The following is a 14877-nucleotide window of genomic DNA, read 5'->3' on the forward strand; positions in this document are numbered from 1 at the left end:
GTCTTGTTTTTTGTTGTCTCTATTGCTACATTTTGCTGCGTGTTTTTTGCTTTGTTGCCCAGTGGCACTCGTGTCACCTTTTTTTTCTTTTTTTCTTTTTTATATTTTTCTTGGCTACTGCTTCGCCATATTTTGTGATACCTTTCCACACCGGAGATCTACTCTCCCGTTTCTCTGGCATCAAAAAAGGAACAGAGAATATGTCAGGGGCGGTTTATATTGAAGCGAGACCATCCAGCGCCGTGGAGATACAAAGAAAATGAAGAACAATAAAAGAAAGCTTTCATATTATTAGATAGTGTTTATGTGATGTATGTCTTTTTCTATCAGCAACCCTTTGCCTATCTGCTCTTGGTGAGGTCCAAATGTTGTGTATTTATTTTTATACGTTTCTGTATTATTGTTTTTTTTTTTTTTTTTTGTTGTTGCGGGTTTTAGTCTTTCAGTCCCTCTACCACTGAACACTCAAACCACAAATGCAAAGCTCCTTCTTCATATTCAGCAACACACGCCATGCTCTTGCCCTTGGCCATCCATCCCGACGTTATTGTTTATCGTCTGATGTTTTCTCCAAAGGAACCAGGAGCGACCCACGCAATTGGTCAATGGTACTTTTGACCCGCTTTTTTACCACGCCGGAAGCATTAGCCCCCTTTTCTTCCAGCACTTCTGTCAAGCTCTCTCGCCAGCTTTCAACCAAGCACGACGAGTCATTGCGTTGGAGAGAGCTCGATCGCCCCTTGCGCATATTTTCTTGACTTCGCACTGTTTATATTCTTTTCAATCCTTTATCATGGTTTTGCAAGCGGTTTCAGCCTGGCTGCTGCATGTGGACGCTGCCATTGAGGAGTATGTTTTATACGATCCGCCAATGCAACCTGAATCCTCTCTTTGATTTGACATGGTGTTTTGCCGTACTGACAGCCATCTAGACTGATTCCTTTACTGCGGGCATGGTCGTGGACTTTTGTCGCTGTTGGCGCAGTGATCGTCATCATTTGTGCCAACAGAAACTCCGACCGGCCGAGACGCTACAAGGTGCCGTTACCCAAGCTGCCTGAGGAGAAGCGGTACTTGAGCTCGCCGAGCATCAAGGTGTCCGGATTGTCTGCGATTCAGTGCTACGCGCCCGCCACAGGCCAGTTCCTCGGCCTCGTCAACCCGTCCACGCCCGCGGCCATTGACCGCGCTGTCGCGTCGGCCAAGGCCGCGCAGACTGTCTGGGCGAGTACGACGTCGTTCCGCGACCGGCGCCGGGTGCTTCGTTCGTTGTTGCAACATGTGCTCGACAACCAAAAGGACATCTGCCGCGTTGCGTGCCTGGACTCTGGCAAACTGCCGCTCGACGCTGCGCTCGGCGAGGTGCTCGTTGTCGCGGAGCGGATTCAATGGACGCTCAAGCACGGCGAGAAGGCGCTGCGGCCGTCGTCGCGCCCGACCAACGCACTCCTGATGCCGCACAAGCGCAACGCGGTCGTGTACGAGCCTCTGGGCGTGGTGGCCGCGCTTGTCAGCTGGAACTACCCGTTCCACAACCTGCTGGCACCCATGGTGTCGGCGCTGTTTGCGGGCAATGCCATTGTCGTCAAGGCCTCCGAACAGACGGCCTGGAGCACGCAGTACTTTACGGCGCTGATGCGCGGCGCTCTTGTCGCGCACGGCTACGACCCGGCTCTTGTGCAGGCCGTCGTGTGCTGGCCGGCGACTGCGAACCACCTGACGAAGCACCCGGATATCGCCCACGTTACGTTTATTGGCTCGCAGGCCGTAGCACGGCACGTGGCCACATCGGCTGCACAGGCGCTGACGCCCGTGTGCGCGGAGCTGGGCGGCAAGGACCCTTTTATTGTCCTGGACTCGGTCGGTGCTAAGCGTCTGCCCGCGGTCGCGGCGACCATGCTGCGCGGCACGTTCCAATCGAGCGGACAGAACTGCATTGGCATCGAGCGCGTGATCGCGGCGCCGGGTGTGTACGAGCCGCTCCTGGCTCTGGTGATGGACAAGGTCAGGGCTCTGCGTATCGGGTTCCAGGACGACGACGGGGACGACGCCGAGACGGACGACGCGAACAAGTACGATGTGGGTGCCATGATCTCGGACGCCAACTTTGACCGTCTCGAGCGTCTGATCGACGACGCCGTCAAGCAGGGCGCGCGGCTGCTTGCGGGCGGACGCCGTTACACGCATCCTCGCTTCCCGCACGGCCACTACTTTACGCCGACGCTGCTGGCCGACGTTACCCCGGGCATGGCCATTGCGCAGGAGGAATGCTTTGGCCCCATCCTCTGCATGATGCGCGCCGAGGCGAGCACGGCCGAGGCTGTGCTGGCGATTGCCAACGCTGCGCCATTTGGCCTGGGCGCGTCCGTGTTTGGCAACGAGCACGGCGCCGAGGCCGGCGAGATGGACAAGGTGGTCAAGGGCGTCAAGGCTGGCATGGTGGCGATCAACGACTTTGCGACATACTACGCGGTACAGCTGCCGTTTGGCGGCGTGGGCGGGTCTGGGTACGGGCGGTTTGCGGGCAGCGAGGGCCTGCAGTCGCTGTGCAATGCCAAGAGCGTGTGCGCGGACCGGTTCGGCTGGTTCGGCATCCGCACGGGCCTGCCGCCTGTCGTGCAGTACCCTGTGCGCAGCCAGAACGGCGGCTGGTCGTTTGTCAAAGGCCTGATTACATTTGGCTACGGTCTCTCGTGGAGTGAGAAAATTGGGGGTCTGCTGGAGCTGATTCGGAATTCATAGACAAAAAGGGAGAAGGGTTGCTCTGTGCGATTGCACGTGGCAAAAACGTGCCATAAACATTTGTGGAGCGTTTCAATGGATGGCAGTTTCATTGTTGGTATCATAACATAATGCTTCTTTTTTGTGTTTTATTCGTCTTGCGTATCCCCGCTCTCAAATGTCCAGATCCAGGTCATCGTCGTCAAAGCCGCCCTTGGTGCGGCGGTCGACCACAATGCGCCCAGCCGAGCTGCTCGTGCCGCGCTTCGCGTCTTCGGCGGCCGACAGGCGTGTCAGCATGTCCTTGAGCTGGTCTTCCGAGACCTTGCCGCGCAGCTGACCGGACTGGGCGAGCATCAGCAGACGGTCTTCGACGGCAGAAGCGCGCTCCTCCTTGACGAGGCGGATGCGGGCAAGGCGATCGGCCGCGTCGGGTTCGAGGATCTGGTTGAGGAGGTTCTGGCGAGCTTCTATGGGAAGGGATTAGTATGGCAAGGGAGACGCGAACGTGGAGTGACAAGGGAGGAGCGAGGAAATGGAGCGATCCAAGAAACCATGGTCGTTTGTCGTGGTCGTAATATCGGTGCTGACTAAAACGTACCCTTCCTTTGTGGTTGTCAGTACAGCCGTTCGTTCTGTTGCTTTGTCTGCACACAATGCAATCCAAGGACACAACTTACTGCTGTTGCTGCTGCTTCTGGCGCTGCTCTTCCGACGAGCCGCCGCCACCACCACCGCCACCGCCATTGCCGGCTTGCTGCTTGAGCTGGCGCAGACGTTCTTCGCGAATCTAGACGACGTGTTAGGGCGGATGGGTATGTCTTGTCGAGGCTCTCAGCGAGAATAAGGAAGAAACGGAACGGGAAACCATACCCTCTTCAAGTCGTCGTCATCCATGGTGTCAGTGTGGGTGGGTGTCGTGTGGTATGGGTTGCAAGAGGAGAAGTCGAGAAGCGAATGTCGCGATGCAAGCTTGAATCTAGCGGGGTAGAGTTTTAGGGCCTGTGTGCCTGTCCGCGTGCCCTGGAGCCTTGCGGCCGTGGACCCACTCTTTTTTGTAAGACGGGAGCTCACTGTACGTCACATTTTGATATTGGCATTGAGAGGCATGGACTCCGCAAAGAACAAGGATGTAGTGGCATTGGATAAGGTGTCTAAGTATATTATTTGTATGTACATTGATAAGATGTGTATAAATAAAGTACATGGTGAAAACGCTGCCGCAAAAGCGCGACAATAGTCCGCATTGTCGAGACAAAAGAGATCCAAAAGAACCGAAGTTCAGATTATTCAAATAAAACGCCTGCCTTGTAATGCTGCCACCGGCCTGCCACCGCTGCTCTCTATGTTCTATGTGCATCATCATCGTTATGGAGGCCTAATAACAACCCCGGTGTTTGCGCCGTCTTCTGTCGCCCTAAGCCTGGTCGTTGTCTGCATGCTTGGAAGCTTGCTTGCCGGCATGCTTCTTTCGCTTCTCTGGCTTCGGAAACTTCCCGGATGCCGAGACGTACGGCCCCGACGGCGGGACAAATGGAATGTGCGACTCTTGGTCTGGGTCGCTTGGATCAATTTGCAGTGCCGACGGCCGCGCTACGCGGCTGCGCTGTTTTGCCCGCACCATCTTGATAATCATCTCGTTGTGCGGGCAGGCTACTCCGAGAGCTTTCCCGCGTCGCACAAAGTAGCCGTTGAGAAACTCAATGTCGGTGCCCTGTCCCAAAGCCACGCGTCGTGCCATGAGGCAGTAGCCGCCGCTGTCGCTTTGGGCAGACTGGGGCCCGCTGCCGCGGTACGCGTCGCCGTCGTCAGAGTGATTGTTTCCACCGGGGCCGGGGCGCCTGGTGCGGCCTTCGCTCTTGCGGTAGGACAGCCGAAACACCTTCCGTTCAAACGCGCCACTGCGCACATACTCGGCGAGCTTGGGCGACGCGCGCGTCTCGGGCATCTGCAAGATGACACTGATCATTTCCCGGACCAGATCCTCCACCATGGACCACGCAGGCCCATTGGACCACAATGCATTTCCCATGGGTAGGTCCAGGACAGTCTGTACTGGCTCAACGGCGGCGGCGTACACCAACTCGGGTAGCTTGTATCGCAAAAACGCGGCGGTCGAGTACCCCCCTGCGCCGAGCTCGGGCGTGACGTTCAGCAAATACATGAGGCGCATACCGGTGCTGTATTCTAGTTCCAAGCTCTGATCGCCGTCTGTGCCCTCCCGTTTCCTTTTTGGGGCGGGAGGTAGTTCAGGTACGAACGTTGGCGGACTTTTGCTGTTCCTGCTGCTGCTGCTAACACTGTTGCCGTCGGCACCGATTTCGCCATCAGCAATGATGCTGTCAAAGTCGTCATCGTCGCTAGCAGCGATGGCGCGGCGGTCTCCAGCGACAAGCTCGCCGCCCTCCTCAACTAGCTGGTCGGGCGGCGTATAGTGTGTCAGGACCACCCTGCCGGGCACATTCTCTACAACGGAAAAGGCGTTTTCGGTGTAGCCAAGCAGGTGTGTCATGTGCCCCAGGATGTACGAGGGTCGGTCCGGGATGTATGGGAAGCACAGTTCGTTGATCCGCTCGACCACGCCCAGACCCGGCTGCAGGAGGCAGATTGTTGTCCGGCTGTTAATGCGAGGCGCAAGCTGTTCCAAGGCCCCGATCGAAGCGGCACACGTCATTGTGACAATGAGGTTCTCAATGGGCCGATGGACAGTGTCAAAGGACCGCGGCCGAACAACATTGCTGCTCCGTGACGGTCGGCGATTCGGCCCGGCGTACTCGCCAATGACTGGGTTGTGTGGCAAGGCCTTGTTGCCGCGCAGGACCTCCACCCGCTCACCCTCACTGTCCCATTTCCGCGCCTGATGGTAGCCGAGGTGCACTATGTGCACCTCAGGGTTGCTGGGAAGACCGGCGAGCATGTGTGCCAGGTATGTGGCCTGAATGTTGCCGCCGAGCACGTGAATCGGCTCGCGGGGGGTTGGGCGTGTTTCCGTCGCAGGCGCAGCGCGTGTCTGGTCGTCTTCTTCGGGTAGTATCCTGAAATAATCGTCTGGATCTTCCTCTACCTCTGTCAATGGCGGTGGCGGGCTACTTTGGCGAATCGGTGTTGGCTCCAGCCGGTGGTGGTCCGGCTCGGCATCCGACTCTCTGCCTAGTCTTCTACCTGCGCTTAATATCGTCTTCGAGATGGGCTGTGTCGGTTTCGGTACCTTTGGCGAAGAAGTCAAAGGGTTTGAGAAGGGCCTTGCTGGAGGTCGCTGGGACGTATTTTGAGGGGCTCGTTGAGAGGGCTCGCTAGGTGTCGGCGCGTCTGGTGTGGAGGGCACCCGGGTTGCGTTCTGTTGTGCCGTCGCTGACGCCGCGGATGCCCGGGGCGACGCCAATATTGTGGGCTCATGCTTTGAGAGAGTGGGAATGAGCAGAGACGGGTTTCCGAAAGGGAGGTGGTAGTCGGAAGGGAGCGAGGACGATGTTTCCGTGAAGGGTAGTGGGGAGTGTGAAGAGGCATGCCGCGATGCCGCAACAGCCGATGCGGCACCGCATGAGGACCGGAGCCGCAAAAGGACGGCCCGTGCGGGCGCTGCATGTATCCCGGCACTGCGGGCGCCAGCCAAGAGGGCCATGCTACCCATTTGTGCCGCGCTACCGCAATGCCATGAAACGTAACGACGATGTGGCGTGGTGTGTTGTATGCTGGAGACGAGCTCCTGCTCAGACAACGGTATCCGCTCAGCGGGGAGAGACAGCCAGAGGCGGCTCTGTTGCAAACACCTGTTGCCGTGAGCTCGGCCGGGGAGACGCTTGATCCGAGTGCCGTTGATGTCGATGGTATAGACGGCCGCACCCAGATGGGGTCTTAATTTGCACGCGGACTCGTCTGGTAGCGCTGCAGTCTCTCGTACTACAGCCGTCAAACCGCACTCGATTTGTCGCCACCGTCGTCGTCGCCGGTAGTTGTTTCGTGGTGGTGGTAGGAGTGGTGGGATATGGGGGGCGTTGTTTGTTGTTCACGAAATTCCTACGGAGCGTTTTCTTTTGCTTAGTCGCTCTTCTTTGATCTTCGGCTTGTGAGAATAACGTTTTTTTTCTTAGCGTTCCCAAAAGCAGGCGCATCGGGTCGCGCTTTCCTTAGTAGACGGATTCAATGTGTGTGTTGTGATTGGCCATTATTTTCAAAGTGGACCCGCGCCGGATCTGACCCATTAAAAAATGAGCGTCTTTGACGACCATGTATTTTGGACTTAGTATTCCGTTTGCCGACAGGCATTCCTACGTTGTATAGCTTCTTTGTCGCCAACCACTTGCACACCTGAGAATCATGGACGACATACAGCCGCGCATTCGCCAGCTGGCGGCCGACATTGACCGTCTTAAGGCGGCTGTCGCGCCCCTCCTCCTCAACGACGCCAGCAGCTCGTCCTCGTCGACCAACAGCCACGCGGCCGCCGCTATGCACCTCCCGCTGCTCGACAAGGCCAAGCTGCACGTCCTCGCCAGCTTTGCGCTCGAATCGACGCTGTACTGCAGCCTGGGCCTCGCGGGTGTCGATGCCCGCAACCATGCCGTGTTTCGCGAGCTGCAGCGCGTGCGCCAGTACATGGGCAAGATTGACGCGGCCGAGAAGCCGCCAGTTGCTGAGCCGCCCACCAACCGGCTGAACAAGTCAGCGGCCATTCGGTTTCTCAAGGCAGATCTAGACGATAGCCCGGGGGTGAGGTCGCAGTTGGACGACCTGCTGAAGCAGGAGCAGGCGGCCGCAGCGGCCGGGACGCAGTCAGAGAGTGCTGCTGCGCGTGCTGCGGGCAACGCCTCGCCCCGTGGCAGGAAACGAGGCGGCGGTGCGGCGGCGGGCGGAGGAGCAGGAAGCAGCTCGGGCGGCGGCCTAACGAAGCGGCCAAAGCATGGCAGTGGTCGCGATTCTCCGTCTAGCGACGCTCGCGGCCGTAGCCATCCATACAGCAGGGGATCGCGGGCGACATGAGAGGGGACAAACGAATGACGGAAAACAAGACTTGTAGTTTGACCGAGGACGGTCGGCGACCCTCTGCTTCCTGAGTCTGATCCTGACCGGGCCGGCGACGTTTTGCAATAGCAGTCATCACGCGGATGAAGGACACTTGATGTTCCTGTCATATTCTGCCACGACAGCGTTTATAGCGGCATCGCTTTGCTGTTCGGTAGATCTCGAGACACCAGGCCGGTTAGCGCATACGGCGGACGGCCTCTCTTTTTATGTAGAGAGAAGAGGAAGCTCTGCAGACGAGGCACGGACACCAACTAGATAGAATGATACCCATGACCGATAGTCCCGGAGACGGCAATTCATTTTCATAACAATCATCATTTTCTGTAGTCTTAACTCGCATATTCTAAATTCACATTTTGTATTATATATATTACTGCAATGAGGGCGTGGCCCGAATAAATAAAATGCAGTCATTGTAGGTTGTCGTCCGAAAACATATTAACCCCCATCTCCACACCGGAAACCCCCTGCACGTCTGCAGCACCTCATGTTGTTGTCTCGCGTCCCAGACGATCCAGCTCCCCTTGGCAGAACTCGTCGGCATTCATCAGCTCCGTCGCGCCGTAGACCACCCGCCGCTTGGCTCGGTCATTGCCGCCACCTGTCCGGTGCACCCACTCTTGCAGGTTGCCGTACTCGTTGATGCTGCCGCCGCCGACGACAAAAACAATGGCATCGCTGAAGCCTTGCCGCCGCTGGCCAAAGGACGCGCTTATGCCTGGGTTTTGGCTGCCGCCCAGGCCGCCGCCGGCGCCGGGCATGCCGGAGCCAGCGCCACCACCCAACGAGCCAGAACCGTCGCCACCGTCGACGCCGAGGTGGCTGCCCCCGCCACCACGGGCCATGGACGGCGGGGGCATCGTGCCGCGAGCGTGGGAGTTGCGGGGGTCAAAGTAGAGATAGCTCTCGGTCTTCATGATGGCGGAGCTGTTGGAGGTGCCCGGGTCCATGATGGAGCCGACAATGCTGGTAACAGTCAGGTCGCGGTTGGCGGGCAAAAAGTTCTTGATGGAGCCGACAATGGACTCGAGGTTGGCAGACAGGTTGGAGGGCACGCCCGTCTCCTTGAGGCGGTCGGTGAGGCGGGACGAGATGGACGAGAAGCGGCCAAAGAGGTCGGTGGAGGCGGCGGTCTGCTGCTGCGGCGTGCTGTGGACGGTGGTGAGCTGGGTCATCTTGGTGGTGGCGCGCACCTGGCGGATGTAGCCGAGCGAGGTGATGTCGGCGCCGGCGGTTTTGAGGGCGTCCTCAAACTGCGGCCACTCGGCGCGGCTGACGTCTTGCTCGGTGGTCAGGAACCAGATGATGAAGAGGCGCAGCTTGTCGGCCGGGTTGGTGCCTTTGGCGGCGTCGCTGAGCAGCTCGAGAACCTGGGCCTTGGTCTGTTTGGCGATGTTCTCCTCGATCTGGAAGAAGTTGTCGAGCTGGCGGTCCTTAATGCCAGTCAGGAGGGCGGCCAGGATGTTCATGTGGATGTCCAGGACCGCTTTCCGCTCGCGCAGCTCGGGCAGCAGCGTTATGGCGGCCTTGAGGTGCTGTGCGCTGGCGCTCGTGTCGTTCTGCAGGTCCTCAAAGGACGACGCGCCGGTCTTGCGCGTGATCTCGTTTGTGTCTTGCTTGTACCGGCTGAGCTCGGCGTCGATGTCTTCGGCCACCTGCGGGAAGGGCAGGGGCGCGTTCTTGTTCCAGAAGAAGTCGGAGGCGTTGATGTCGTAGGTCTTCTTGGTGGTGCCCTTGGCGGGGTTCTTTTCGTCGACGGGCGTCTCAATGGTGACGCGGTTGAGCTTCATGCCCAAGACGTCGTGCACCAAGCTCTGGTACGTCCAGGAGTGCGACAGCATGGTCGTCAGGTCGATGTTGCGGTCGAGAATGATCAGCACTGGCCGTGACACGGGTACGCCGGCGGACGAGGTGGGCCGGCCACCGCTGGCAAACATGTTGTCCTTGGAGCTCAGGAGGTGGTCGCGCAGCTTGCGGTCGAGCTTAGTCGCAATGATCTCGGCCGCCATGCCTTTGGGACAGCGGATGATGGGAATGACGCCTGTTTGGAGTTAGTCAACTAGTCGAGCCGTGGTTTTGGGCAAATAAAAAGGCAAAAGGCAGAGCCTACCCATTGTCACAACGACACTAAACAAGCTAGAGAGAGCGAGACGAGGTAGGTTAGTATGCCGTTCAGCGCACTGCGTTTCGAGAATGCAAGACCATCTGCTCACCCGCTGACGATCTTGTTGAGGACATGGTCGAGCTGCTCGTCCTTGATCTGGCCCGAGTTGAGGGCCCAGTATGTGTGGTCGTTTTGCATGCCGAGACTGAAGAGGTCGTTGTCGGCACAGATGAAGTTGAGGTATTGGTCGTACAATTGGGCGATCTAGAAGGAAAAGTGTCAGCTGGATTGCAATGTTGTGCGGCATGCGTCATTTTGCGCTTTGTCGGCAAGGCCAGCTCACATGCTGTTGCGTGCCGTTGACCACGGTCTCGGAGGCAAAGTCCTCAAGAAGCGGCCGTGGTATGGACGACAAAAAGTTGATGTAGGCAGGTGAGTAGAGGTCCTTTTCCAGGTCGCCCGTGATGGCCTTGAGGTTGGCAGTCGTCGGCTCGACCAGGTAGATGACGGGCACGTCCTCGATCCGGTGTCGGTTGGCCGATAGGTGCATGTGCATGGTGACACCCAGAGCGCGCAGGTCGCTGACGCGCAGGACGCTGCTGACAATCTGCATGCCGAGGTCGTCAAAGACAAGGACCTTCCAGATGAGCTCGCCGTCGGGCCCAAGCACACCGAGCTGCTGTTGCTGGGCCTGGTGCGAGTTGTGGCTGTGGTTGGGCTCGTCGCTGGCATCGGCGCCCGGATCGTTGAGGTTCAGCATGCGCTTGAGCGCCGAAATCTGTTTGTCCCGCAGCGAGGCCATTGTGGAAGGCGTGGGAGGTGTGGGAGGGCGGAGAGATGGAGGTGGGAGATGTGGAGGCCGAAAGGAAGGGGCTCGCCCGGACGGTGCGCACTGCTGCGTGCTCGAGTCTTTGCGCCTCGAAGCTACAGCACCAGGGATGGTCCGTTCTGATGGTCGGGCGCGTTGCGGAATCGAAAGTAGGGATGGAGACGTAGTCGCAATTCGAATCAAGAGGGGGGAGGATGGATTGTTGTTTTTGCAAGTCGCCGGCGCGGTCGTGTTATTGGCGTCGAGTGTGTTAGGCAGCTGAACTGGAGGCGTGCAGTGCAGCCTTGTTTGTGACCGGCGGCTTGGGTGCAGCTCTTTACACGTGGCTCGTTGTGCTGATAGAGGAGAGCTGGTGGCCGATGAGGTGGTGATAATATGGTGGTGGGAAGTTGAAGGTGGTGGGAATGCGTCGATGTCAATGAGGACAGCTCACGCTATTGGCTCCCGCCACTCTCATTCTCCACAACACCCACCGACGAGCTTTGGGGTGGCTCAGTGCTATTTTACAGCGCCGAGAACCCCCCCCCCCAATGAGCTGGCACGTGCTACGCCCACCAACCGCCCACTAACAGCTCTAGAGCTCGGTAACCACCTGGCTACAAGTTAGGGCACAAAGTCACTGAACGTCGTATGTCTTTTGCATCACACAAAGTTGCTTCACTTTTACCATGTTTGGATTGACAATGCTGAGCAATTCCCTAGCAAGTATGCTGCAGCAATAGTCAACACACTCAAAGTCGACAACGGCAAGACTTTGAGAGTTTCTTTGCCACTCTTCTCGAGACACGTCGGTGCTCCGTCGGTGCTCCGTCGGTGCTCTCTTGCTTTTTCAACCCTTTCTTGGCATTTACGTAACATTTGCATGCTCATGTATTGCAGGTTCCTTTGTCTTGAGAAATCAGTGACTTTTGTGTGTGTCTGTCTGTCTCTGTGGTACTCATCAAGAGCTCTGACTTGGACGGCCGTCGTATTGTGCTACTCGTGATCCCTGGCTGTCATTAACCGGCGTCGTTGGGTCACACAGCGTCAAAATGACGTTGACGGTGTAATGCTTCACGGAAGACAACTGGCACGCCTTGTTGGCATCGGCTTTCGTAGAATTCGGCGGCAAACTGTTCGGTATGTTTTACAGCTGTGGCACATATTTTACAGCTTTCTCGAAGAGGAGCACACGCTTTGTTCTCTCCCTGAATATCGTTCTACTTTGAGACGGTCGGCGTAGAGAATGCCACATGGAGAGCGAAAGGATCGACGTATGTACTTGAATGTAAACTCTTACACAAGATGCCCCAACGGTTCATGATGAGAAGCTGAGAGTCGTGGTCACTATACAAATCTTGCGTTCTTGCCACAGCCACAAAGGTTGCCGCCTTGATGGATTGACATATCTATGCACTATTAAATGCCCATGTATGGCCACATGAATTCCGTGACAGAGGGAGATCACTGCACTCGTACAGAGACGAACGACTTACGCGTTTGGCTGTACAGGGCACTCTTAACTTGCCACTTTGAAAGCCAAATCACCAGTACAAATCGTATTTCGCCATACGAGTGTAACAAATTCCGTGATTTCTTCTGACCTGCGTCGTTTTTTCATACCGGCAGCTAGAATCCTCTGTACAGGTATCTTCGAAAATGGAATTCAACGGCTGTCGGTTACCCGCGTTGGACCACCAGTAAGTACTTTGTACTGATCCTTGATTGATAAGATGCGCCTGCAGCCAAGAACACGAGGTGGAGATGTCTTCTGTGGCGACTCAGAGCTAAACGGGTTGGCACCCGTATGGACCATGCGAAGAGAGCGAAGTTCACATACACACGGGACGAGAAAACGCCAAAAAGAGGAATGAACGAGTCTAAAAGCAGTACAGTGGCATGACGAACGAGTTCAGCAAAAGGGAGGCTTATTGACTAAGACGGAACCGAAAGCTCTTCTGGTTCGTATGACGAACGGAGTGGGATGGAGCGATGAGAAAGGCCGAGACCGACGAAAGACGAATTGAGGTCGAGTGAACAAAGAGAGGGCGAGCTCTTACTCGAAAGGGCGAGGGAACGAAATCAAAAGCCTCAACAAGTACAAAATATGTTGGAGAATCAAAAGTGACGATAGTATTCCGTGCTCTGTTTGGCAGAAGCAGCTGGCTGCCACCCCCGACATTTGCGGCCTGTCTACCAAAATCAAGCAAGATCGAGGATGGGACAAGGCAGCAAAAGAAAGAAGGCAAAGTAGCTCAAACTGAGCCGAGGGCAGCTCCTCAGTGCTATCCGAAGTTGTCCGTTGGTCGGCTTCACATCCTCTGATTCCTTGTCGGCCACATCTCGTGCAGGCCTGGGACAGCTACCACTAGAGCTACCACTAGGCTGCTATTAGACTCGCTAAATACAGAGTGCCATGTGCCTCTAAGACGGGACCCTGCGCCAGGCCATGCAAACTGCCCCCCTCACTGTTTGTGCTTCCTCTAGTACCACTCGCGCATCGCACTTGCTTGTTCCTCCTCTTTTCGTAACACAAAGATCAACACGCCCAACGCTCCTTCCTACACAGTGACCTGTTGTGATCAAGGGACGCAACTTCCTATTTTTCTCTTCTCTTTCCGCTCGCTTGCTCCTGCTGTCCGCAGGGAAGAAGCACCGTTGCATGTCAGCAAAGTGGTGGCCCCTTCCATAACCTGATTCTCCCTACTTTCCATCGTCTGACTTCTGCCTTGCTTCTCCCTCTGCCTCTGTTCCGCAGGTCCGATTTTTTTCTTCTTCTAACCTCATGAGATTTTCTTCCCTGCCGCTTACCTAGGTCCTTGTCTCTCTCTTTGCCGCTCCTAATACTACCTGTGCAATTCCCACTCGCTCAGCCTCGCGGATATGAAGTTCTGGGCACCCGCTCTACTGGCTACTGGCGCCGCTGCCTCGGCCGTCATCGAACCGCATCTGGTGCCCATTGACAACAAGGTCAACCTATTTGCCGACAACGGCCATGCCAAGGGCGGCTTCCTCTACTCTCGACACGGTGATGGCAATGACGATGCCGCCGCGCCGCCTTCACATCCGCAGTTTACTATCCCCACGTCGTACGAGTCTGCTGTCCTGGCCCGCCGCATCCTGTCGCTGACCACTCTCGGTACTATCTCTACTGTTTTCCCTCATGACGCTGCTGTCGGTGGCAGCTCCGCTCCTCCGGCTTTCCACATATGGGAGAACCGTCCGGCCGGTCTTGGCGGCGTCCCTGTCGGCCTTCCGGAGTACCTGGCGGCCTGCGAAGAAGGCAACGAGGACGGAAGCGACAGCGAGAACGCCGGTAACCCGACCTTGCTGGCCATCAGCATCGCCACTACATTCAAGAACGCCCGTGCCGGTTCCAACGTCAGCCTTGCCCTGCAGTGGGAGCCTCCGCACCCGCCGAGCCCGGCCCGCGTGTCTCTTGTGAGCGGCATCCAGAAGCTGTTTGGCTATGGCAATGACAAGGACGAGTCGGAGGGCGTGGCCAAGGTCCAGCGCTTTCCTCCCTCAGTCGCCGCCCTTCCCCGCTTCTCGCTCATCGGCTACCTCGAACCCATCACCGGCCAGGACGCTCCCTACTCGGCCTTGGCGAAATGCTTCGTCGCCTCGCATCCCGACGCGAAGTACTGGCTGCCCGGCAGCCGTGTCCACCAGTCGGAGTGGCTGCGCCTGGTGGTGACGCAAGTGTACTGGATTGGCGGCTTCGGTGACCGGGCCTACATTGGCTGGATCCCCGTCGAGGAGTGGCGCAATGTGTCGCGGGCCGAGTACGAGAAGGCTCAGCTCCCGGGCGAACACAACGGGTGGAAGGCCAGTGCTGTGGGCTACGAGTTGTAGGAGTACAACCATGCGGCGCCCCCAGCAACGACCGGCCCTTGGACTGGTTGAATTTAGTCATTGCCCTGCTGTTCCTCCTGGTCTCTATCGCGGGTATGACCGCATTCGCCCTCGCCCTCGCTGCCATCCTTCTCTTTGCATTCGCTATTTGAACTCGCTTCTAGCGGTGCTTCCGCTCTTGCCTTGCTTCCCATTCTTTTCGGTTGTCATCCTGGGCGGCGGTCGCGGCAATCAACGATCTATGTCGAGGTAGTAGAGCGCAATAGAGAGGAACTACAAACATGTAACTCCCACCCATCTTGTATATTTTAAATTGACAGCATATTATAACACAACATTAAATTTTACAGCATAGCAATACAAT

The 14877-nt window shown here is 57.0% G+C and overlaps 6 protein-coding genes across 6 annotated transcripts; 3 read left to right on the forward strand and 3 right to left on the reverse strand.

Moving 5' to 3' along the window:
• Positions 1-793: 793 nt before the first annotated feature.
• On the forward strand, positions 794-2742 carry SPSK_08827 (MSC7 protein; the record flags this gene model as incomplete). The annotated part of the gene is made up of 2 exons (XM_016735414.1): positions 794-849; positions 933-2742. The coding sequence occupies 2 exons, from the start codon at positions 794-796 to the stop codon at positions 2740-2742; spliced, it is 1866 nt and encodes a 621-aa protein (XP_016588153.1).
• A 153-nt stretch (positions 2743-2895) lies between these two features.
• SPSK_09768 (programmed cell death protein 5) lies at positions 2896-3618 on the reverse strand (the record flags this gene model as incomplete). Its single annotated transcript, XM_016736338.1, has 4 exons — positions 2896-3180; positions 3323-3356; positions 3402-3511; positions 3595-3618. 4 exons carry the CDS (start codon positions 3616-3618, stop codon positions 2896-2898), a joined length of 453 nt encoding a protein of 150 aa, XP_016588154.1.
• Positions 3619-4138: 520 nt separating this feature from the next.
• SPSK_08704 (uncharacterized protein) lies at positions 4139-6352 on the reverse strand (the record flags this gene model as incomplete). Its single annotated transcript, XM_016735292.1, has 1 exon — positions 4139-6352. The coding sequence occupies one exon, from the start codon at positions 6350-6352 to the stop codon at positions 4139-4141; it is 2214 nt and encodes a 737-aa protein (XP_016588155.1).
• Positions 6353-7038: 686 nt separating this feature from the next.
• SPSK_09822 (exosome complex protein LRP1) lies at positions 7039-7701 on the forward strand (the record flags this gene model as incomplete). The annotated part of the gene is made up of 1 exon (XM_016736391.1): positions 7039-7701. The coding sequence occupies one exon, from the start codon at positions 7039-7041 to the stop codon at positions 7699-7701; it is 663 nt and encodes a 220-aa protein (XP_016588156.1).
• Positions 7702-8231: 530 nt separating this feature from the next.
• On the reverse strand, positions 8232-10652 carry SPSK_08623 (SNARE docking complex subunit; the record flags this gene model as incomplete). Its single annotated transcript, XM_016735214.1, has 4 exons — positions 8232-9787; positions 9857-9882; positions 9960-10114; positions 10194-10652. The coding sequence occupies 4 exons, from the start codon at positions 10650-10652 to the stop codon at positions 8232-8234; spliced, it is 2196 nt and encodes a 731-aa protein (XP_016588157.1).
• Positions 10653-13541: 2889 nt separating this feature from the next.
• SPSK_09588 (uncharacterized protein) lies at positions 13542-14513 on the forward strand (the record flags this gene model as incomplete). Its single annotated transcript, XM_016736160.1, has 1 exon — positions 13542-14513. One exon carries the CDS (start codon positions 13542-13544, stop codon positions 14511-14513), a length of 972 nt encoding a protein of 323 aa, XP_016588158.1.
• Between the last annotated feature and the right edge of the window lie 364 nt (positions 14514-14877).

This window comes from Sporothrix schenckii, assembly GCF_000961545.1.
Source record: "Sporothrix schenckii 1099-18 chromosome Unknown Cont44, whole genome shotgun sequence".
NCBI classification, from domain to species: domain Eukaryota; kingdom Fungi; phylum Ascomycota; class Sordariomycetes; order Ophiostomatales; family Ophiostomataceae; genus Sporothrix; species Sporothrix schenckii.